The sequence below is a fragment of the Euprymna scolopes genome, chromosome 14, assembly GCF_053919585.1.
Source record: "Euprymna scolopes isolate OS-2025 chromosome 14, ASM5391958v1, whole genome shotgun sequence".
Taxonomy (NCBI): Eukaryota; Metazoa; Mollusca; class Cephalopoda; order Sepiida; family Sepiolidae; genus Euprymna; species Euprymna scolopes.
The window spans coordinates 23,326,608-23,351,697 of record NC_136495.1 but is presented as its reverse complement, the minus strand read 5'-3'; the positions used below and the strand labels follow the sequence as shown (position 1 = coordinate 23,351,697).

The 25,090-nt window shown below is 34.1% G+C and overlaps 1 protein-coding gene across 1 annotated transcript in view; it reads right to left on the bottom strand.

The window, feature by feature from the left end:
* The window catches only part of LOC145292908 (COMM domain-containing protein 9-like), a 179,328-nt gene that overhangs the window by 5,548 nt on the left and 148,690 nt on the right, over positions 1-25,090 (bottom strand). The window contains exons 3-5 of the mRNA XM_080139049.1: positions 23,775-23,859; positions 7,345-7,434; positions 3,114-3,217 (exon numbers count right to left, since the gene is read on the bottom strand). Of these exons, the coding sequence (XP_079995175.1) occupies positions 3,114-3,217; positions 7,345-7,434; positions 23,775-23,859 (279 nt within the window). The remainder of the gene's footprint in view (positions 1-3,113; positions 3,218-7,344; positions 7,435-23,774; positions 23,860-25,090) is intronic.

Genomic DNA, 25,090 nt, shown 5'->3' with positions numbered 1-25,090 from the left:
CGAACACGTGACACAAAGTCAGAAAAGAAAGTGAAAGAAAATCTGACGTCTTGCCCCTACTCCATGATGTGACCGGAAGTTCGGAACATTAAAATTAGGCAAAGTCAATTCAACCGATACGATGACTTGCAAAAATCGACACTGACTCTTTAATAATCACATGAGTTTCACTGGATTTACTTCTAGGAAACCAATATAACGTCAGACCCTTTAAGAAACTTGTTTTTTATCATTGAGCACTTTCAGCTGAAATAAAGTCGGTCAGATTAGCTTGTATGTGCAGATCATATAATGATTAGATCACTCTAATAGATGTTAAAAACATTTTCCAAAAATAAATGTTTAAATTTCAACCGTATTTCTCACGGTTAATGATGGCCAAATGGATTAGGTCCTTTGCTAATGGGACTAGAGATGGCTTCTGTTGCCAGGTTTGCATCTATCAACCGGTGTTAATCGTGACACCCTGCACTGATGATTCTCGAAAGGATGAAACACTAATATTTGTAGGTATTTAATAATTATTATAATAAATAAATATATATATATATATATATATATATATCTGAACTTTTATACCAAGTACTGGATAAGGCAGGGGAGAGGGCAGTAGCCCTTGATATATCTAAGGCTTTTGACAGGGTATGGCACGATGGTCTTCTCATGAAAATAAAATCCTATGGTATTACTGGACGAATGCTTAGCATAATTAAATCCTTCTTAAATGAGAGAAGAATCCAGGTTGTCCTCGATGGGCGTACGTCAAAAATTTTTTATATAAATGCGGGTGTACCTCAGGGATCGATCCTTGGACCTTTATTATTTCTGATATTTATAAATGACTTACCTGATAAAATTGTCTCTGAGATGGGTATATTTGCCGACGATACCCCGCTCTATAGCAGGCATGTGGGGAAAACTAATGAGCACATATCTACGGTAATGGCCGAAACCATAGAGGAAGACCTTCAGTCTGTAGAGGAATGGGGTCAAAAGTGGATGGTAATGTTCAATGCTGCCAAGACAAAGCTCATTTCCTTCAATAATTACATGAAACCTTACCAACCACCAATAGCTATGGCTAGAGATACTTTACAGAAAGCACTTTGTTCAAGCTTCTTGGCTTAACGTTCACAAGAAACATAAGTTGTAATAGATACATTGAGATCATTGCTAAGGCTGCTGCAAAGAAGGTGGGCTCTTTCTATTGTGCTAGAAAGTTACTTACGCCTGAAAGTATCCTGTACCTCTACAAAGCCACCATTTGCCCATGTATGGAGTACTGCTGTCACATTTGGGCTGGTGCATCTGCTACTAGTCTCTCGCTTCTGGACAGGGTTCAAAAGAGAGTCGCCAACCTAATAGGTCCCGAACTCTCATCTAAACTTCAGCCCCTGTCCCACCGACGAAATATTACATCTCTGCCTGTTTTACAAGTATTTTAATGATGGATGCTCTGACGAACTAAAAGCCCTTGTATCCCCTCGACAAAAATACCCAACAAACCCGACAAGCAGAGAAATCCCACTTCTACACAGTTGAGATCCCTAGATGTAAGAAATCCTTTTACTCGAATAGCTTCTTCTTCAGAACTGCAAGACTTTGGAATTCTCTTCCGATTTCCTGCTTCCCCAACTGTACTGACATGCAGAAGTTCAAGTGTTATGTGAACACACTTCTTGCTGCTAAACTCCCTACATAGCACCCCTGCAACTTAGGTCCCTGATAGTAGCCCCCTACATCAAAATGGCAATGTGCCTTGTTTGGGGTGAAAATGTAATTAAAATATATATAATTAATATTATATAAAATTATATATATATATTCAAAATTTAATGGCTTAAAATACAAAACAAGTGCAGGATATTTTTGTTAATAAATATATTTCTTTATCGAAATTAAATTTAATTTTTGACCCAGAAAAAGAAAAAGAAAAAAATTATTATCTGGATTTTCCTGAAAAAGACCCTAGAGCCTAGCTAATTTTCACTTGAGCTCAACAAGTTGACGTTGGTTGGCTTTGGTTTGCTAGATTTTTCTGTTATGTTGAAATACTATGAGGTGCCTTCAATAAATTTCCGGACTTTTTTTTTTGTATAGGCACTTTTATTGATAGTTCACATATGAAACTCTAGTCCCCTTTGAAGTGATCTCCCCTGGCCGCAATGCATTTGTTGTACCCTTCCAACAACTTCTGGGAGGACCCATGAAAGTCCTCTTGTGTGAACATGTCAATGACCCTCGTCACAACCTCTTTCATCTCTTCAATTGTCTCATAACGATAGCCTCTAAGGTTTTCCTCAAGCTTAGGGAATAACCAAAAGTTACAGGGAACAAGATCTGGACTATAGAGAGGGTGAGGAACTGTCTTGATGCCTACTATGACAACATCTTTCTTTCTGATCTTCTCTGGGCACCCTGGGACAAACTTTAACTTTAAGCAAATCTTCAGCATCTTCAGTTCCTTGCAAATAATTGTGTGTACAGTTCCCACACTGACATCAAACTGTACATTTATGGTCTCTATAGACACCCGACGATCCTTATCCATGAAATTCTTTATTTAGCCAATTAACTCTGGTGTTTTCACTTCCTTATTGTTTCCACACCTCTCATCATCCCTCACAGACGCCCTGCCTTCCTTAAATTTCTTATGCCATTCAAAAACTGATGCTCGATTCATGCAAGATAGTCCAAAAGCAGTCTAATGCATTCAACGCTTTTTTCCAAGTTTAAAACAGAATTTTATTGCATAACATTCTTCTAAAGTGTCTGCATATTCAGCTTACAGTTTTTGAAATTCAACAGCTGTGACAATCAGCCTTTAGTAGGGTGTATTCCAATTCCTGCTGTAGCTGTTCATTTAAACCTGAAATCATAAAAAGTGGATAGTCATTTCATAAGATGTTTAGCAATAACATACTGAATTTTCAAGAGTCTACAACAATTTTAAATGCTTGTACAAAAAAGTCTGGAATCTTATTGAAGGCATGTCATAAAATGTATTATTTGATCTACGTGTTCAATATATAACAATGCACCAATTTGGGTTGATCCACTCATCCCATATGCACTATTGCAAGAAAAGCAGATTCAAATAATAAACATCTTACCTTAAATTGTACTAGACAGGTTGGAACTGACAATCGAGAAATCGTTCCTGACGCCGCCTTTAAATCAACCCGCCAATCAAAATCAGCAAGACGAGGCATTGAAACTAAGAGCAAAGAAAAAAAAAATGTTTTTGTTCATTTTAGGTGGGATGGAAAATGTGTTATGGGTTAACATGGAGTAGCTCACTAACAAAATTTGGTGCTTGTTCATAAAAATTCACAGATGAAATATGGAAGACCAAAGTAAATTAACAGGAAATCTCTGATATATTTATGTATCAACCAAAAATAGGTATCTACAGCAAAAATTAGAGAAAATTATTGAATAGAATTTTTGTTAAAAATTTTAATCAGTTTTATCGCATTTTTAAATTTACCATTGATTACAAATTTTTTTCTAATACATGTTAAATAAACATTCATTTGAGTATTTTAAAATAAAAAAAAAACTTCCAAAATATTCAAAATAAAAATACATTTCTAATTTTAGAAATTCATATTTTTTTGACAAAAACATATTTATTTATTTAAACATGTTAAAAAAGCATTAAAAAAGGGCAACATTTCATGATGTTCATTTAATTTCATTCATTTTGTATTTATTAAAAAAATTATTTGAACTATATTTTTGTAAATAAGCATATTTCAACAACAAAAAAAAAAAATCACTTTTCAGATTTTATTATGTGCTGATCTACATTTTACTATGTTAAAAAAGTAATACACCAAAACTTGATTTTCATTGCGTACTACCACCAACTGTTGAGCACATTGTTAGGAGGAAGTGGAAACTTCTGAAATTACACCATTATATAATTAGGGCTAGGACAACAGCATATTCTTTTCATTGTTTTGACTCTCGAGTGTGTATCCTTTGATATCTTATATGCTTTTATATAGTGATGTGGTTGCCAGTTGTCTAACTGTGTCAGATACATACTCAAGAGTGAAAACAATGATAAGAATATTCTGTTGTCATAGCCCTATATATAAGTGACCGTGTGTGTGTGTGTGTGTGTGTGTGTGCGCAGAACGCTCTCTACGAAACTACTCTGTCAATTTTAGTCTACAGACTTGAAACTTGATATATAAGGGATTCTGATCTGTAGAACAATTTCAATTTGTTTTTGGCCAGTAAAAACAGCTGCTAATGGGTAAAAATTGGAACTTGGCAGGCATAAGTCAACTTATGTAAGTTATGCATGCACAAATATACATTTATATGTTTAACTGCATTATTTTCTAAAGTTTTGATATGCATGTGTCCTTAGGTCAAATAATAGTGAATACCACTGGAGAGCTAAATGTTTTGGCTTTGATTTTAGCTGATGGCACCAAAGTCATATTTTTTAAAAACTTTTGCAACCACTACCATATACTGAATATTGAGAATTAACTTCATAATAATAAATATGAAATCTGCATGAATTAAAAGATCATATATACACTCGTGAGCAAAAAAAAAGGGGGGGGGGGCAAACAAATTTTATACATTTTATTGCACTAAAAGCTATATTGAACAAAGAACAATTGAACAAGGAAACTTAACCGAGACTAATAACACAGAACAAAACATTTACTTTAATAAATGCTTAGGATGGAATTGCATTCCTTTTTGATTTCTTTAAAAGATCAATCCTTTTAGACATGCTCTCAACCAGAGTGGAACACTGTGAAGAGGAGATGCTATTCCATTCGCTTTGCACAGCTTCCCATAGTTTGTCATCATTCAAAAAAGTTCTTCCAGCCAATGCACGAGATATTATGGACCAAATATTCTCGATTGGGTTTAAATCGGGGCTTTGACCTGGTCAAAATATCACATTAATTGAATTATCAGAAAACCATTTTCTTGTGATTTTAGCAGTGTGTGCAGGATCATTATCATGTTGAAAAATAATGTTCTGAGATATTCCCAGTTCCTGGATACTTGGTAACAGTCCTGTTTCTAATATTCGAATGTATTCCCTTGCATTGATTGACTTCTCACATCTAATGTTTCCCAACTCCTGCTACAGTAAAAGTTCCCCATACCATTATCCTTCCATTCCCGTGTTAACTGTCGTTTTTATGCAACTTGGCGAAAATCTTTCTCCAGTTCTTCGATTGCACCGTTCGGGAGCATCGGGAGCATCACTAACAAGACAAAATCTTGATTCGTCTAACCAGAAAACTTCCTGAACCAGTCTGTATCTTTCTTGCCATAACACAAGAAAATGGCTTCTTTGCACAACTTTTAGAATAAAATCCCATTTCTTTCATTCATCTAGATATTGTATATCTAGAAAGAGAATTTCCAGCCCTTGTTTTGAATTCTTTGCTATGGTCAACAGAAGTTTTCTTTCAATACTTCAAAACAGTTAATTTAGGCCTGTGGTCGTCCTTCAAAGTTGATGCTCTAGGGCGACCAGATCCAGATTTCCCTTTTACCAAGCATTCGACTTCGAACCTTCGACCAATTCGCTTCACTACAGAAAAAGATGTTTTCACATTTTCTTTTCTTAAAATATCAAAAATCTGTTTGTAAATCATTTTCGACTGTCTTAACTTTTCAATTCGGTTTTTTATATCCTCGCCAAGATGCAGTCTTACCATTTTTATGATTAATTTTTCCACTTATTATTATATGCTATAATAATAATGATCTGCAAAATAGAAATTTTCAGTTAAAATTAAAAAAAATTCATAGAAAAATATTGAAAAATCGATTTCTTCCTTCTTTCACTCTTGGCCCATTTTTTTTTTTGCTCATGAGTGTAAGTGTATTTTATGATTGGACCACGCTGGACGGCCTGTTAATATATTATGGTAGCAAGCCGCTGGGCTTTGCCTGGTCATAAAATATGCATAAATATTATATTTTAATTAATACAAATTTCTTATTTATTAAAATAGAAATGCCATAAAACTCCTATTAAAAAAAAAAGTTTAAAAAATGGGAAAACCCCCCCCTGAGATATGTGTATGCGAGTATTGCTTTTTCGAAACAGTTTACTTGTAAGTAAAAAAAAAAAAAAAATCTTGAGCTGAGATTGAAACCAGTATGATAACCATTAGACCAGCTTATCATAACCTATAAAAAGTGTTTTCAAACCTACTTATTAACAGGCGCAATTGTGAAACAGTTGACAAACAGATAAAAATCTGATGACCCCCAAGTACTAATTTTTAAATTTTGACACCTTAGCAGATGAAAACCAATTTAAAAGTTTTCCAGGTGTCTGAATACCCTATATACCAAATTTCAATTCTGCAGATAAAGAAAAATCATTGAGTATATAGGTAGAGAAGTGTTCTCACACACACACACACACACACACACATTCTCACTTTTATAGATAACATGTACACACACCACACACATATTATATATCCAGCAGAGCATTTTGGTTTCCATAACGGCAAATCTTTGTTCTACCTTCCTTATAAGTTGCATAAAGTGAATCTGTTCTATGTGCTTTGTTTTGAAATGCCTAAATCCAGTCAATCCATTGGATTCAAAATTACTTATAATATTTTTGAACATGTAGATTTCTCTTAATTTAGGTGACTGAAATAGGAATTAACCTGAAACAGAAAAATTTTACTTTTTACTTTTATGAAAAATAAAATTTAAAAGAATATTTTTGTCATTTGTAAATTTTTTAGATGAGGATTGGTTATTCATATTACTTGAATTCTTTGGATCACTGCTCTCATCTTGAGTGTCAATTTCAGAACATTTCAGTCAATGTAACCTCCAACCTTCTTCAGGTGTATCTTGTCGAACTTGGGAATGTTCACAAGGACCCGTGGTGCAGTGGTTAGAATACTTGGAAAAATCAATTGTAAAAGTGATATTCTCCTGACAGTTAATGGTTCAATTCTCAGTGAGGGCGACCAAAAAATACAATTGCGAATTAGGACCTCTATCTAGTCATGGTTGACAGAACAAGAGCATGCTACACTCGTGAAGTAAATAAAGAGTTCCATGCAAAATTCTGTTCAAATTCCAGAACATTCCTGAGTTTGATACGATACATCTAAAGAAGGTCGGCGATAACACTGACCGAAATGTTATAACACTCAAGATAAGAATAGTCATCTGATAGATCCAAATAATACAAATATTTTTGTCATAACAACAACAACAACAACAAAAAATAGTTATTTATTTTTTATAAGCTTTAGAAAAACAAAAAAAAAACAAACAAATTGTTTTATTTCAAAAGACATAATTCTAACACTTTACCTTGATTCGAAATGGCCTCTTTTCTCCATCTGGCTTGGTTATCTAGGATAATTTTCACAAGAAGCTCTTTCAAGTTATTGTGAAAATTGGCTGTAAAGATACAATCGTTAATATGATAATCAGTCTCTTATGCAGAGAATTGGAAAGGAAAGAAAAAAGTCAGACAAAAAAAAAAGATTAAAAAAAATCAACAGAATGTTTTTGGTTTTATTCTTGGAGTTTTATTTAAAATCTATTATATAAAAGACAGATATCTATTTGTATGGTTGTCCAGCTAAAAGTCGCAAACTACATAAGACACATTCATAAAGCTAATAATAATAAATAAATAATAATAACACTGCATTTGCATGAATAAATAAATAAATAAAGGAAAAGCCTCTCTTTTCTCTCATTTTTCCAAATTACAAAGAAAAATAGATTAATATTTGTTTTAAATCTAGAAGTTTTTAATTTGTTTTTTTTTTACAAAGGAGTCACCACTTATCAAGGTCTGAGGACATTCGAGGATAAAGGTTAATGAGTGTACGGTAGTCACTGGGACAATATCATAGTAATCGTTAATAGTGGAAATTTGGTAATTTGGATTACACTTCATCAAGAACTTGTTCACATTGGACTTGAAGTCAGCTGGAGAGCAGGGAAACGGAAGAGAGTTCCACAGGCATGCAATTCTAAGAAAGAAGCTTTGTTTATGGAATCTAGGAATCCATGTTTAGGTTTAGGCATAGATAAAGAGTGGGGAAATTATTGATAGTGATTTCAGTTGGGCGATTTTTTTTTTGTGAAAGTTTGGCGATTATAGAGATAAAAGCTTAGTTTTAGATGCATTAAAATTAACCAGCCACTTCTTCTCCATTGCACCACGTGATCAAGATCAGAGAGGAGAGAATCAGAGAGAACTTGGTCATTTACGGCCTTTGAAGTGTTGCCATAGATGGTAGTGTCGTCAGTATAAATGTCTATGAATGATCTTAGGATGTGATTTGGGAGATCATTGATGTAGATCAGGAAGAGAATTGGGCCCAGGATGAACCCCTGAGGGACTCCAGCATTAATACTTGAGCTTCTAATTTCTGCCCATCAACTACTACTCTTATGAACCTATCAGAGAGAATAATTTAATAATTGAAAAGACATTTTCAGCTATACCACAGCTGGAGATCTTGTGGAGTAGACTTATGCCATACCCTATTATGTCAAAAGCAATTACCCTAGAAAGAAAGCCTCGTTCAAGATATTCACTAATCCTATGAGATGTAACTGTTAGTACATCTGCTGTAGATCTAGCAGAACAGAAACTATATTGCATGTCACTGAGGATATTATTTTTACTGAAGTGGTTGACTACTTCTTTATTTAACACAGATTCCAGCAACTTAGCCATGACTTTTCTGTCTTTTTATAATCAAAATAAAAAAACGCAAAGTAACCATTTCAAATTTTTAGGAATATATAATTGTTTGATTTTGATTCAACCAATCACCATGCTGTTTTTGTTATTTATTTATTTCAGTTTTTAAATGGGGAACTTATTTTTATTCTTATACAAAATCAAATCTTTCGACTTTGAATATCGAAAGGACCATATAAAATAACAGTCGTGTTGTTTTGTTTTCCTAAATTAATGAAATGCAACCATGTTCATACACATCGGGATCTGTTAAATAACACCATGACAATTCCGTATGACAAATGAACTTATCTCCCTTGTTTTCATTTAACTTTTGCTATTTCAAATTAGAAAATCGCGGAACAATAATAGCAATGTTTGTTTTTTTTTGATAAAAAATAGTTCTAGCAGATCTTCTACTCGATCATTTTCCATATTTTTTTGAAAAAGAAATCTTTTTTTTTTTTTTAGGTGAATTACGGTATATTACACTTCGATTTTTTTTTTTTTTTAATAGAATTAAAAAAGAAATATCTGTTAAATTTCATGTTTTTATAAAAAATTGTAAAGAGTTCAGATAATTCTTATGTTGTTTGTGTGGGTTATAATAATACCAATGGCAAACACACCTGTTAATTTCCTTTGAATAACACTTGGCAGGCGCTTGGTTGATTCTTTATTGGAATCAATATAAGTTTACAATATCCTTTACTCTCCTCTCACTCTCACTTTCTATCTCCTCCTTTTCTCTCTCTATTAATGAATGGGAGTGAGGTGGGTTTTAAAAGCCAGTTAAATATAAGAAAATAAAAAGACAAAATCCCAAGTTAGTCACTTTCTACTCACCAAATTCGCCCTCCTTCTCTCTTTTTCCCCCTTTTGGCTATGAGCTAATTCACTTAATTATTTGTAGTGTTATTCTCTTTTGTTTATAAGGAACTATTCCAAGCTTTTTATTCTTTCCTTTCTTTTATTACTTTCTGCTAAGAGACACCGGGTAGGGGTGCAAGAGTGATAGAAACTATATAAAATAAGGAGGAGGAGGGGTGTTCAATAACATATAGTGAGAGAGGAATAGAGTTACAGACAGAAACTTTAAGAGATGAATCTCCTGGTGAGTTAATCTATATATATAAAAGGCAAAATGTGTGTGACCATTTCGTGTATGTCTTCAAAAGGCTTTTCTCGCACACGGTTCCGGGGTCGTTACTATCGCTTACAACTGTTTATATAGGTCCTATATAATAATATCTAGGAATTAGGAAAGCGCGTAGCGTATAGATTTATTTACGGCGATTTTTACAAAATTATTGCTATTTTGGCTTCTCGCGTGTTGGTTGGGCTTTTTAGTATAAATAAAGTGAAACTAAACTAAAACAGCCGTGTTCGCAGCATTGCGCCGGGAAAAACGTCCAGAAGCAATCAGCTTTGATCAATCTTATCAATCTCGACAATTGGGAGCTGCTTTCCCCCTCCGCAACATCTGTTGGGGTAAAAAGCTGTCAAATTTCGGTAAACAAACCCAAACGCTGTGTGACTTTTATTTGACCTTCTTAATTAGGTCAAATGGAAGCAGCAAGTTAACTTTTATTGCGCACGCCTGTTTTTATAATTCAATAAATAAATTCAATGTATATTCTGTGAATGTCGCGGTGGCCTAATGGGTAACGTTGCCCAGTTTCTTTTTTCACACATTAATTTCCAACTCAAGGGTATGGGTTCGATTCTCATACTCATCTACCAAAACATTTTTTTTATTATTTACCCCCCCCCCTCCCGGAGTTTTGAGTTACCTCAAGACACCCGGGCATCGCTGGGTACTCCCTGCTAGTCTATAAATATAAAAGCGAAAATGTGTGTATGTATGTTTGTATGTATGTTTGTGTGTCCGCTAAAAACTTTCGACAGACACGACGAAAATTCACAAACTCGGTATCATATCAAAGCTCCATCCTTCGCTCAAAAATATCAAAAAATTGGCCAAAAACGTTCATTTTTTCACCCTGAAATCGACAATTTTCAACAGGGGTGGGGTCAACAAAAACGGTCCTCTCGTGACGACGACTGGTTCTACGTATGTGTCAGATGACGTCATGACCTGATTTACTTTAAATAGTTGAAAAACTGAACAAATTTCATGTACGTCGTGTTAGGTCAGTTGGTTAACACGTTGGTCCATTATCTAAATGTTTTGGGTTCGAATCGTGGTGTGAGATGTCTTCTTTTTTTTTTTTTTTGATTTTTTAAATTTAAATATTGAACCAGTGTTATTTAAGCCATTTTTCACGTAACGCTCGTTTTTCTGTTTTTTTTTTTTACTTCGCTTATCCACCCCCGACCACACACCCAAAAACACCCGGGTACCCACCGATTTTTTAAATTTTAATATCAAAACAGGCTTATTTAAGCCATTTCTTTTTTGTTTTTTCGATTTTTACATTTAACATTGTTCGTTTGCCTTACATTAGTTTTTTGCGTTTTTTTTTTTATGTTTTGATTACCCCCCCCCCCCGCTTAAGTTTTAACGTTGTTTTCTTTTTTTTACTTAACTTATAACAAATAAACCTGGTCATTGACCTCATTTGCTTGCGCACCTGTCAATTTGGTTCTTACTTAAATAAATTCAAACATCTTTCAGTAACTCATTCTGGCTGGCCGATTTTATTTTCAAACTTCGCCTCAGGGCTTTGGGTTCGATCCTACCAACTTTTACCCCCCCCCCCCAGTTTCCTTTTTATTTAACACCACACACACCTCCAAACACCCGGGCAACGCCGGGCCCCCCCGCTAGTTCATAATTAAATCTAACTCAAACAATCAAAATGGATTTTTTCAAACATAACTCAATCTCAAAACTAATAAATATTTTGGCATATATTTTTGTGATTAAAATATGAATTGAACCCTCACTAGCTAGATTTCTCAAAAATCAGTCTTATTCATAAATTGATTTGAAATATAAAAAAAAAAATCCAATTTTTTCATTTTTATTGTAAGTTATTTATTTATTTATTTTTTTTTTTTTTTCAAAAATTTTATGTGTTTATTTTTGTTAAATACATGTGTTGAAAAAATAAAGTCCCTTAGAATACAGAAAAAACAAATTACTATTCCTCGGCCTATTTAAGAATTTTTTTTTTTTTTTTGCAGTAAAAAATATATCAGAAAATCTTTTTTTTTTTTAAATTTAATTGTGAAAATAAAATCAGTGTTATTCATAAATCGATTTGAAATATAAAAAAAAAAAAACAAAAGTAATTTTTTTTCATTTTTATTGTAAGTTATTTATTTATTTATTTTTTAAAAATTTTATAAGTTTATTTTGGTTAAATATATGTGTTGATATTATGGATCCCAGGCAAATTCAACTAATTTTATCGGAGGGTTCTCAGGAATAATTTATTGCTAATAGGGGAACCAGATAAAAGTTTGATTCCCAGATAATAAGTTTTAAAATAAAAAAAAAAACAGCTGGCAAAAACAAAAAAGGTCACCCAGATGAACTGGAGTATTTTTGATGAGTTACTGAATGGTAGATTTTTTCAGTGAAACTAATATTCTCTGATGAATTAGAAAAATGATTTAGTTTGGAAAAGAGAGAAAGAAATGAAAAAAAAAGGAAAATTATTAAATTAAAATCTCTATATGTGAGAGTTGAGGCTAACACTATGTGGAAGCGGAAGATAGCATATAATTATTAGAAAAAGTAAAGGGGAAGATAATATAGAGAAAAGTTGGGATAAATATAATGATCGCAATAAGAGAGGAGAGAAATAAATTGTCGATGAAAGAGTTTTTCGGACGACTGAGAGTTTCCACTTCACAGTTCCTGGCAAATCCCTGCTACTGCCAGTCGTATTTTGCCTGGACTAAAGATCGAATCGCCAACCAAACTTTGCCCAAAGGCACTTAGTAGAAATGATAAATTGAAAACAAGAACTCTAGTTTATCCAGAATGCGTTTCATAAATCAGAAGAAAAAGTCTAACTATCCATTTTTTGTATACAGATTATATATATATATATATATATATATATATATATATATATATATATATATATCAGGGGCGGAGATGGGACTAGTGCCACTCGTGCCCGGCACGACCAATAATTCGGTTAATGTTATTCAAAATGGATTAAAAAATCATCCATTAATTTCAAGCAAACATACTTAGTCTGATCTCAATTAAATTATATATCTATTCAAGTTTCGATAACTAAGTAGCAAAAAATTCATAAATATATCTGGGAATAATACAAGGATGCTGTTTTGAATGGGTTGTCTTTGTCCGGCCACCGCCAGATTCATTGAAAACTCCATAACAGCGGCTATGACGTTGAACGTCCGTAATTCGTGCCAAGCCAAACCTTTACTCGTAATAATCATAATGTTAGAGAAATCCAGATTTTTCTGTAATCACCCGCAAAGTGAAGCCCACTTATAGTGCCTAAAATATTTAGCACGATCGAGCCTGCTGATGTCTGTTTTAGGAAGAGGATGAGGGACCGAGAGAGAGAGGGGGGAGAGAGAGATCTCTAGACACATACATACGCATAAACACATGAAGAACGATTACTACTACTGTTGCAATATGTAGTAGCACGAATAGTTCTGTGTAAACATAACCACGCGTGTATATCAGATTGTAAATAAATATCAGTGATGAAGTTATTGTTTCATTAATTAATAAAGAACAGGTTTTGAATAAGAGTGAATTTGTTTTTTTAAAGAAATTTTTTTTTCGTGAATTTTGAATCATAGAAATCTACGAAAAATACGGGTTTTAAGTCATTTTATATTAATACTAGCAGGGGTACCCGGCGTTGCTCGGATGTTTCGAGGTGTGTGCGGTTTTGAGTAAATCAAAACAAAAGAATAAAAAAAATCGTTGCCCGGGTGTTTGTTTCCGGGGTGGGGATTGTTTAAAAAAAAAAAAAGTGATGTTAGGTAAGTAGGAAGGATCAAACCCGGAGTATTGGGGCGAAGTTGGAAAATTAAGTGTGAAAAAAAAAAACATGCGATGTTAACAACTCGGCCACCAAGAAAATCCATTTTAGGTGTTTATGAAAAAAAAAAAAAAGACTACGGTAGGTCAGCGCGAATGTGAAAATATAATGTGAATTGTCCGGCATGCTAACCACTATGCCACGGAGCACTGCAACTGAGTTTAGTGATTTTAAGTAACTTAACATGAAAGAAGTGAACGGTTGTATTAAATTAAATTTTGAATAGAAAAAGGTACACATTCTATAATGAAAAAGATTAGAAACTTCCCATAAGAATTTCCTATCAGAGTTTTAAAACATTGATCTGACAGGAATATGGGTGGAGTGTGGACAATACTTATGAGACTGCCATGCTGATAATTCACAGCAAAAAATAACTATAAATAATAATAGAAGGGAGAATTGGCTTTCCTATTTGTATAAAGCTCTTGGATACACAATGTTTGATGTTCTACCCTCTGGTGCTAATATATATAGATTGTGTGGGGAACCTACCCGTGAACATCCTACATAAAACTGTCCGTGACTAAAGCAAGAAGAAGCTAAGTTCAGACCAACCAATGCCAAGGTTTGTCCTTGCGACTTATTTATTGTCATGGCAAAACATAATTTTATTGGGAACTGAAGACTTTTAAATGGAATTGTTGAATCTGATGGAATAATTGGTATTCTAGGAAGAAATGTCAATTCGCCTGTAGCTACACCAGTCAATATGACTGCTTCTATCACATGAGGTTGCATTCGTGTTACACATAATCTTGTTCCATTGCATAGTCGTGGAGCATCAAGGTTTCTGAGTAACACAATTGGACATCCAGATTTCAGTTTTAATTTGTGTGGTGGCATACCAGGTAATTGCAAGGAATTTAAAAATTCTGTAGGGTACTGTACAGCATGGTCATTATCTACAGTAGAATCTAGAGAAGTGTAAATTTGTTCCTCACCTGGAATTTCATCAAGCAGTTGGTCATTGATGATGTGTACCATATCATTTTTTGGAGCTAAAATTGCTCTTTCTGTTAGCCATTGAGGATTAGTATAATTTGCAGCTATATTTGGGTAAACTTTGTTACAAAGTTCTGCGAGTGAGGAAACAATTGATCCAATACTTGAAGTAATTACAATTTTACCATGTTTGTCTGTTGGAATTTTGCCATCTCCAATTTGTAGAAGTATGGAAGCAAATTTATCAGCCAATGGGTCACTATTAAGATGGACACGCATGTTTGTAGATAAGGTTACAGTCTTGATGTACTTCCACAAATATGACAATTTAATGTAGATAATATATGAGGGGAGTAAAGTTTATGTAAATGCAAACATCGGACTGTATTTTGCAAACGAAATAAACCGGTAATGATGTATATTTATTTGTTATTTATTGCGGACAAAAATGGAAATAATCATAGTTCTTGTAGTGGCCAGTTTTTGTTGAAAAAAAAAATACATTGCTGTGGATGTTTCCAATACCCCGGTTTTGGGGAAGTTATAATCGCGCCCCCCCACCCCCGGCAAACAGAAGGACCCAAATATGTAAACTGTGCAAAACTGGGCGGGCAAAAATGAGGGACTTAGTTGTGCAAGCCGATTTATCCTAAATTTTTTGTAGGTTTCCTATGAGTTTTCTATTGTATTCGAAAGAGTAAGGAGTAAACTTAATGTGCCAAAGGGGGAAAAAGTATTTGTACAGGTGAAAAATAAAGTTTTCTGGGTCTATTTCCGAGTTAATTAGTAAAGTGAAGTGCTAAGACATTGTAAAAAAAAACGCCTTGTTAGTACAAAACATGAATTAATTAGAGTCAAACCGAATGATATTGGCGTTCGCAAAAAACAACAAAGTAAAATTTCGTACATGACGCAATGGAAAATGTGTGTTAAAATCATTGGTAGATGTTCCCCCCCCAAAAAAAAGGAAGTAAATAAAGAACGAAATAAAAAGTGGAGAAAGAGAGGTTCTACTGCAAACCGGAAAGAATAAAAATGCAACAAAAAATTTATAGTTTTTATTTATGTAGTTTGTTAGGGTAAAGTAATTGTGTATTTGTTTTGGTTTATTGGTTGTTGTTGTTGTTTTATTATTTTGGTATATTTTATTTTGTGTAAGCGATTCGTTGCAGACGATGTGTAGGGAAAAAAAGTAATAAATTGCAAAAAAAATAATAAATAAATAACCACTGATGTAATAAGTCACCCGTCCCCTGAGTATGAATTCCGAAATTAGTGGAAACATAGCATAATATAAAAGTATAAAATTAAAAAGAAGAAGTCGTATTATCGTCTGACAGCGAGGAATGAAAATGAAAATGTAACGATGTTAAACATGCCGTCCCGTAAATCGCACTATCACCATCACCAAAAAAAGCGAAAAAGACAACAAAAGGTAAGAAAGAAAGAAAGAAAAAAAGAACGAAAGGAAAGAGCAAAACAGAAGTTGTGTTTATGAAAGTAAGTTTGGTGCGTTTCACGTAAATGTCAATCCAGGTTTTCATAAAACTCTAACCACGCGGGTTATAACGAAATCGAAGTAATGTAATTGTGAATTCAATTCCAGGTTAAAGATTGTGTTCTGTTATAATCTAATTTTATTATAATAAATGCTTTATAAATTGTGTTTATGTTTTATGCTAACCAATGGCAAAGTAAGCGTGGTTCGTTTCAGCGTAAGTCCAGTCCAGTTTTTAGATAAATTCTAACCGGTGGTCGGTTTTAAATGTCTCCTGTGAACGGTCTGGAACGGTGTAAGTGAGTGGCGGTGGAAGGATGAATTTATCAGAGAGAGTATACTTTACTACTTCCATAAAATGTAACCGATTTTTACAGTGGACTCTCACCAGACAGAATATAGGAAACTCTGATCAGCGAGATACTGGATACGTAATAAGCCTATAACATACGGCAGATGTCGTGATTCAGTTTGTAAATGATATGGCTGCACCAAATGTATACAGGTGCAGTCCTATAAAGGTCAAAGTCGGAGGGGAAAAAATGCGTTCATTTTATTTATATAGAGACTAAGAAACCCGTCAATCCAATAAACCTTCGTAGAATTCCGTAGTGATACGTAAATACTTTGTAATTTTTTTTCATAAAAACCCTGTATGTAACTTTTTTTGCTGCATCCATCATTTCACAGCTATTTAAACCCAACTTTATTCATCAATATTACCTTTTATTCTATGGGAAAATTTAATCGCCGTTTTTGGAGAACATTACTTCAGTTGCCGAAATATTTCAGTCGCTTCACTACATTCAATTTTACCACGGACTTTATTTACGAATTCTTTGTATCTTAGAATTTTTGGATAAAATTAAGATTTTCAATGTTCTCAGTGTTTCCACGGATAACTTCAACTGGTCAAGATATCATATGTTTCAAGATTCATCAGATGGAATTTACTTTTTGGAAGTTCCCTGTATTTTGCGTATAACGTCACTTGGGCTAATTTTCCTGTGTTTCACGGGTAAGCAGATTATTCTCTAAAACATTAAAAAAAAAAAAAGTTTTACTGCATTTACTGTTAATGATCTGAATTTAAAATTAGATAGAATGGAAATGGATATTGTGTTAGACCTGAAAAATAGATCGTTTGGCCAGAGAAATGTAGCCGAGAAGCGAGAAATTATCAAAGTTGGGCGCCCAACTCCTTTATTGGTGAATAAGGTTAGAACTCGTTCCTTCCAATCCAAATGGTTTAATGACATTGACTGGTTATGTGCGAGTAAATCTGAGGAAAAACTCTATTGTTGGCCTTGCTTGCTTTTCACGCCTAAATCAGGCCAATCATGGACTGATACTGGCTATACTGATTATAGGCATATTTTGGCTGACTGCAAAATTCATTCGAAATCAATGACTCATTTGAACAATTATAAGCGTTTAAAAACATTTGGCATGTATGACATAGTTACTGCTATTAGTGAATCGGCCAAACTTGAAAGAGAAAGGCACAATAAATTAGTCGAAGAAAATAGACAATATCTGAAACACCTGATAAACGCAATATTATATCTTTGCAAACAAGAACTACCATTGCGTGGACACGATGAAGGGGAAGATAGTCTTAACAAAGGTAATTATCGAGAATTATTGCAGTGTTTCTCTAAAATTGACAGTGTGTTTGCATCAAAATTTTCCGCAAAAGAAGGCTCTAGGCAATTTTCAGGTGTTTCCAGAACAATACAGAATGAAATTATATCTGCAATTGATAACGTGATTGCTGATGTTATTTACGCTGAAATTCAAAGTGTCCCATTTATTTCAGTGCAGACTGATGAAACAATTGACTGTGCAATGCATGCACAGCTTTCGATCATTGTTAGGTATGTGAATGGATGCAAAATTATTGAACGATCCCTTGGATTTCATGATGTGAGCGATGACAAAAGTGCCACAAGATTAGCTGATGTAATCGAGAAGTCTTTAAATTCCTTCGATGATCCAAAATCAAAATTGGTTTGCCAAACTTATGATGGAGCAGCCGTGATGGCAGGTGAACGGAACGGAGTGCAAATTAAATTGAGAGAGAGGGGATTTAAATACGCCGATTTCATCCATTGTTATGCCCATAAACTTAATTTAGTTTTGAGTAAAAGTACGGAAAATGTTGATGGCGTTAAAATATTTTTTTCACATTTACACAGCTTTAGTAAATTCACATCATCTAGTACGAAACGGAAGAGTGTGTTCCGAAAATTTGAAATCAGCATCCCATCTTTGTGTGCTACCAGATGGTTTTATAAATCAAGAACTGTATCCGCTATAAAAGACGATCGTCAAAAAATAATGAACGCACTCGAAGATATTCTTGATCATGGCGAAATATGGGATGAAGCAACACTAAGTGAAACCGACAATTTATTGTCAAAATTGAATGATTTCACTTTCATGTTTTTTATTAACTGTTTTTATGTCATTCTTTCTCAAGCAGAGAAACTATTTGACATTTTACAGTGCAGAAAACTCGACGTGAAATATGCTCAAGATAAAATACATGATTTCATTCAATCAATATCAAACAATTGTGACAATGAACATTATGAAAATATGATCCAACAAACGATGACAGACATGGAGATATCTGACGAATCACACGCTCCACCAACAAAAAGAACTAGGGGAAATCGAATCAACTACAAAAGTGTATATTTTGAAATAATTCAAAACATCATTTCGTCACTAAAGGATCGATTCGCCAACATAGGAGACTTTTCATATTTTGAATTGCTCGATGTGAAGAAGTTTTCCTGTACATTCCCTAAGCAACATATAGATGCGTTGCAGAAAAAATACCCTGGTATTTTTTACCTAAAATCCTTGACAAGTGAGCTTGTAGGGGACTAGGATATATAAATACCCCAATCCCGTTACAAAAGAATAATGAAACGAATGGGAATTGAAGGAAACAAAGACTCAATTAATGGATAAGATAAACGTTGTTTATTTGCTGTTGAAAGAAATGAACATTTTAGTTATAACATGTCCGCGCGTATGTAACCCATGTTCGTTACAGGACTGGTGTGGTAGCAAGAATAGGAAATGTGTTTTCATCTCAAGTTCGGGTCACTATTGTTTGTTTGCGCGTGGGAAGAGAAATAAATGTTGTAGGAAAATTGAGAATGGTAGTCCAGCGTGTAGACAAAGAAGAGGATATTAGAGTTGTCATCAGTTAGTAGTCAGCTAAGCGAAGGTGTTCTTAGTGGCCAGTAGTAGATGTAGAGAGAAAGAGTGAGAATGTATACATACAGTCTTTAGCTCGTGCCCCATACATAGTAGGAAGTGGGCGTTGAGAGTTGGTTCTGAAGAGGATTAGAAACAGCTTATCACCTTGTTTTTATACTCGTTTCCAGAGTGTATTTTGCGCATGTGTATTTCCTTAGAAAGCGGAAGTGACGTCGTCCATGTGCTGTGTTCGTGTGTGTGAGTACATGTGTATACGTAAGTGTGTGTGTATATATACGTGAATGTGAGTGTATGTACGCGAACGTGAATAAGTGTACATGTGTGGACGTGTGCGCGTATGTATATGACAGCTTGAAATATGAATGTGTGTTTTGTGTGAGACTTGAAAAAGGCTCGTACAAGCTCAGGTATTTGTATTCTGACAATGATTTAAAAAATGTACCTCAAGTAAAGCTATTTTGGAGATGCTTCATGAACTCGGTTTTTTGTCTGCAATGTCTGAAACTGTGAGACTGATACAACTTTTCCTTACCATTCCCACTACTTCAGTTTCAAATGAAAGAAGTTTCTCAACCTTGGACAGAATACGATCATTTTTAAGATGCACTATGGCTGAGGATCGACTTTCGTCTTTAGCCCGAATTTCAATTGAGAAGGAAATGCTTAAAGACTTAGAGCAAAGAAATGAATTGCACAATAAGGTATTAGAAAAATTTGCGGCCAAACCAAGACGCCTGGAGTTTATGCTCAAATGAGATGACCTTCCCAAAAACGCGCTTGACCTGCAGACACTCCTATTCAAAGGCATTTATAGACGAACACTAGCTGTAAAATGATGAAGCAAAAAAAAAAAAGTTACATACAGAATCTTTATGAAAAAAAGTATTTACGTACTACTACGGACTTCTACGAAGGTTCCGAGGTTTGAGAGTTTTTCTTACTATTAATATAAAATGACATAGAACCCGTATATTTTGTAGATTTCTATGATTCCAAATTCACGAATAAACCATTCCTTAATGAAAAAAAAGGGATTGTGAAGTGCTAATAAAAAATCAATCATTTAATTATTTTATAATTCCATGAGACAAATGACCTGGCGATTTGTGGACTTAATTGCTAACCTGGTTAGTTGTCATTGTCATCAATTTCTTTATTCTAATAAACATATTTTTCTACTCATAGTAATGAATATCTCTTTTCTTCTATACTTTTGAAAGGGAAAAAATATCTTATCTACTGTATCAACAAGACCACAAATTATATAGTATCTTGATTGTTCACAAAAAAACAAAAACAAACACCATGCAAGGTACGTTAGTCAATCTGTGCTATGCAATGGAGAATCACGCAATAGCAACTATGATTACTTATTTGGGTCCACGGACCACGGATTGGGAACTAAAGTTGACAAAGGGCGGGGGGGGGGGGCGGCACGACAAGCAATAATAGGCTAGAGTCGCCACTGATATATATATAGGAATATTTTAACAATAATTATTTTTGATAAGAAAACTATTATCAACAACTTGTTAATTGTTCTCTTTTCTTTTGAAAGTGATTCAATTTTTCAGATATCGACAAACCATATCTTTCCAGCAATGAGGATTTCCAGTCAAATGGTAACCTTTTGTAAGAGAAGAAATTAGTAAAGACCAGTGACTGATGAACAACTCCAAGATGTTTTTTTTTTTACACAGTGATCATCACTTATCAAGGCCCGGAAGCCACTCAGGGATAAGGGTTATTGCAAGTACATTACGTTAGTGTGGAGATTTGATGAAGTGTTTACTTAAGGGGGCGGTTCATTAGGAATTTGTTAACGTTGGACTTGAACACATCCAAGTTGTAGTCCGGTGGGAAGCAGGCAGACGGAACAGAGTTCCACAGGCGTGCAGTTCTAAGAAAGAAGCTTTGTTCATGGAATCCACATTTTGATTTAGGCACAGATATAGAGTGGGAGAAATTTTTCACAGTGGATTCAGCTAGACGGGTGTTTTTCGTGAAAGATTGGCGAGGGGGGACCAGAGATTGGAGTTCAGACGGTGTTCTGATGTCCTGAAGAGCAAAAGTACTGATTTAGTATCTCCGAAAACCCATTGGTGTGGAAATTGTGTTGCCACACAGACTTGAGGCCGGCATGTTTTGTGCACCTCAGAGCTAAAAGATGTTATATGCATAGCTCCAGAAGCTGGTGAATGCCTGAATACATCTGAGGTGTCCGAGACTAGAAGATGTTACATTTGTGATTCAGTGGTTAGAGATTGCATTTATGGTCTTCCCTCGCCAAACTTTCATGAAAAACACTCGTCTAGCCAAAACCACTATCAATAATTTCCCACACTCTTTATCTGTGCCTAAACCTAAATGTAGATTCCATTAACAAACTTAGAACTACACACCTGTGGAACTCTCTTCCGATTGCATGCTTTCCAGCTGACTGCAATCTTATTTTCTTCAAGTCTAATGTAAACAAGTTCTTGATGAACCGTCCCCCTAAGTAATCCAATTTACAAAATTCCCACTACTTATGTTTACTACGCTATAATCATATTGACCAATGTATACCCATTAACCCCTATCCTCGAGTGGCCTCCGGGTCTTGATAAGCGGCGATTGCAGTGTAAAAGAAAAACCTGGTCATCCACTGTGATTTTTATTTGAGTTTGTATAAGTATAAATTTTATGCAATGAGAGGCATCAATTTTATGATGTCGTCATGTAAAAAACAAGTCCTTAAAAAAATACTTTGAGATGTAAGTTAAAAATTATAAATTTTTAATCTGAAAAATAAAAAATAAAATAAATTACTATTTATAAAAACAACTAGATGTTTTTTTTATATTAAAAACGGGCAAAAGTTATGGACCATTGATTTAGAATGAGTACTTTATGCCAAATTGATGGTTGAATATGTGGCTAAATTTGTGCTCATTTTTGCATTAAATACTAATTCATTTAAATCCCTAACTGTGCATCAAATGGATTGGTTGGTTTGGTTGTTTTTGTTTTACGGCATATCAACCCTTTTCAGGTTATTTAAAGCCAAATCCAGTTATTTAAAAGAAAAATTTTTTAATAGAATATATATTTTTTTTCAAGTCGGTTTCTATTTAACCCATAGTTGGGACCCTAACAGGTACTACCACTCCGGGTCAGAGTGGACCTGAGAGCAATGGCAATTAAAGGGTGTCTCCACACTCTCCAAAGCCCACAAACTGGGGCCTCACCATCGAATATAGTTTAAGGTCATATGCAGGACCGCATCAAATGGATACTATACTAATTAGTTTGCTGCACTTTATCATAGCAAAAGTCCATACAAAATACTAAATAAATCAGAGAATTGCAATTTGTTTTATCTGCATACTAGGGGACTTCTTTATTTTTTAAATGTTAGAACTGCCTGCAAATTGCAGACAACTTACTAACATCGCATTTTTCAGCCACCTTAGGTTTAATAATTCAATATCACCAAATGGATTTGAGGAAAATATGGATAAATAAAGACTTGTCCAGAGATAGATTAGTTTGAGAATTAGTATCTTACAACTATCCCTTGAATGTCAACATTGTAAAATAAATGTTAAATCGAATATGATAATAATGATGATGATGGATTTTGCTACTAATTGACTGTTTGTCAATGGTGCAATCATTTCTGGTCTGTTCCATAAATCACAATTAGAAACATTCAGGTTGATATGGGTCCTCTCTTATAAAAGTGCCTCATTTATTTCTCGATGATTTCAATATGAAAAAAAAGAAAAAAGTTTTTTTTTGTTTTTTTTTGGGGAGGGGGTGCATTTTGTAATATATACGAAAACAGAAAAAGTCATCAAAAAATATATATAAATAAATGTTACCAAAGGCAAGATAAATTACTCTTCTACCTACCTGGATAACTTATTTTCAAGCATTTCTTTACTTTGAAACACAAGTAATGCTGAACTTTAGCTTTGAACAAGACAAAAATGGCAAACATGAGTGATATTTGGGGTCTTGATAATTGCTTAAAAATTGAAAATGAAACAAAATACTGATAGAAACCCACCCAATAAATGTCACGGTGATATTTATCCAGACACCATCCCCAGAAGACAGTTTTATGTCCACCATTTTGTTCCTGTTCTAACTTAAGCTTCAGCACTATTTGTGTTTCAAAGTAAATAAACGCTTTAAAATAAGTTAAAGCACCAAAAATTTAACCAGGTAGGCAGATGAATAACTTTATCTTGCCTTTGGTAACATTTATTTGCTATATATTTGGTTTTTTTTTTGGTTTTTTTTACCACTTTTTAGTTTTTTTGTCTATACTATAAAATGCCCTTTTTTTCTTTTTTTTTTTTACCTGGAAAGAGTGCAAGTAAAATTTCTGGATCTTGTGTATCAACAAAGAGAGCTTTCTTCAGCAATCGACCAAGAGCTGTATGCAACTGGAAATAAAAAAAGAAAAAGGGATTATTTAGTAAGTAATAATGCTTGTAACGCCCATCCCAAATCTATGATATAGTGCCCTCATTAAAGGATTACTCTTTACTAGTTTTTTCTCCACTCTTTCATTATCTTCATTGAAGGTACTTGACTGAGCTCCAATTTTTGATTCATCCTTGTAAGACATTCACAGTAAGAACTCGTCTAACTACCACCACTACAAATAATTTCCTTTTCTTTCTTTCAAACATAATTTCTATGAACCAGTTTCTTACCAAGAACTTCTCTGGAACACCTTGCCACAGGACTGCTTTACTACAGACTACGACATGGTCGTCTTTAAGTTAACAAATACTTGTTGAGCCATCCTCTTAAGTAAATATGGTATTATAGTGAGTGTTGAAATGAAAATGATGGGCAAATAGTGAAAGAGTGAAAAGAACAGTGATTCTAAGATGTCCCCATTCTTGGTTTGACTTTGGCTGCCTAATTGATTTTTTCTTTTTTTTTTTTTTTTACATCTTGGAAGGACATCACCCACTCAAAAATCTTTACCCCTATTTTATTTCCTTCTACTTAAGTCCCTCTCCCATTTAGAGACTAGCCTGGTTGTTTTCCATTCTGAATAAACTAGAAAACACTGATCAGTCTATTTTTTTGTTAGGTTTGGGAAGGTTTTACTATTATTATTTTGATTTGGTTTCTTATTTTTTTTGTTTATAAAATCAATGCAAAGACTCGACTTGATGTTGCATTCAGAAAGAACAAATCAATGCATAATCTGTGAATTATCGAGGTCATGGGAGGAATCACATTAACTAACGAAAGAAGGGGAGTAAATACTAGGAACTGGTTGAACAATGTTAAGAAAATGGATAGAAGGTCCACTATGACTCTAAAGAAGTTGGTTGCAGGGATTTTGTGAGTTCTTCACTATGCAGAGCACTGACAAAAATAAGTGTAGTGGGAACAACGAGAACCCGTGCTTTAAAGGAAATAACAAATTAAGTGCTATTTGCCGCCAAATGGATTTGGCTAAAAAGATCAAAACCCTGGCAGAGAATTTAGAAAAGGATGGGGCAAAAGATGGACTCAAAAGTAACTTTGAATTTTTTCGTATCTTTCACGACTACATGTTTAGTTAAGCTCATTGGCTGATGCCTGCTGATATGTTGTTAAAAAGAAAGGCTATAGATTGTTAGAACACAAATTTTTTTTACAATGTCAGTGCAC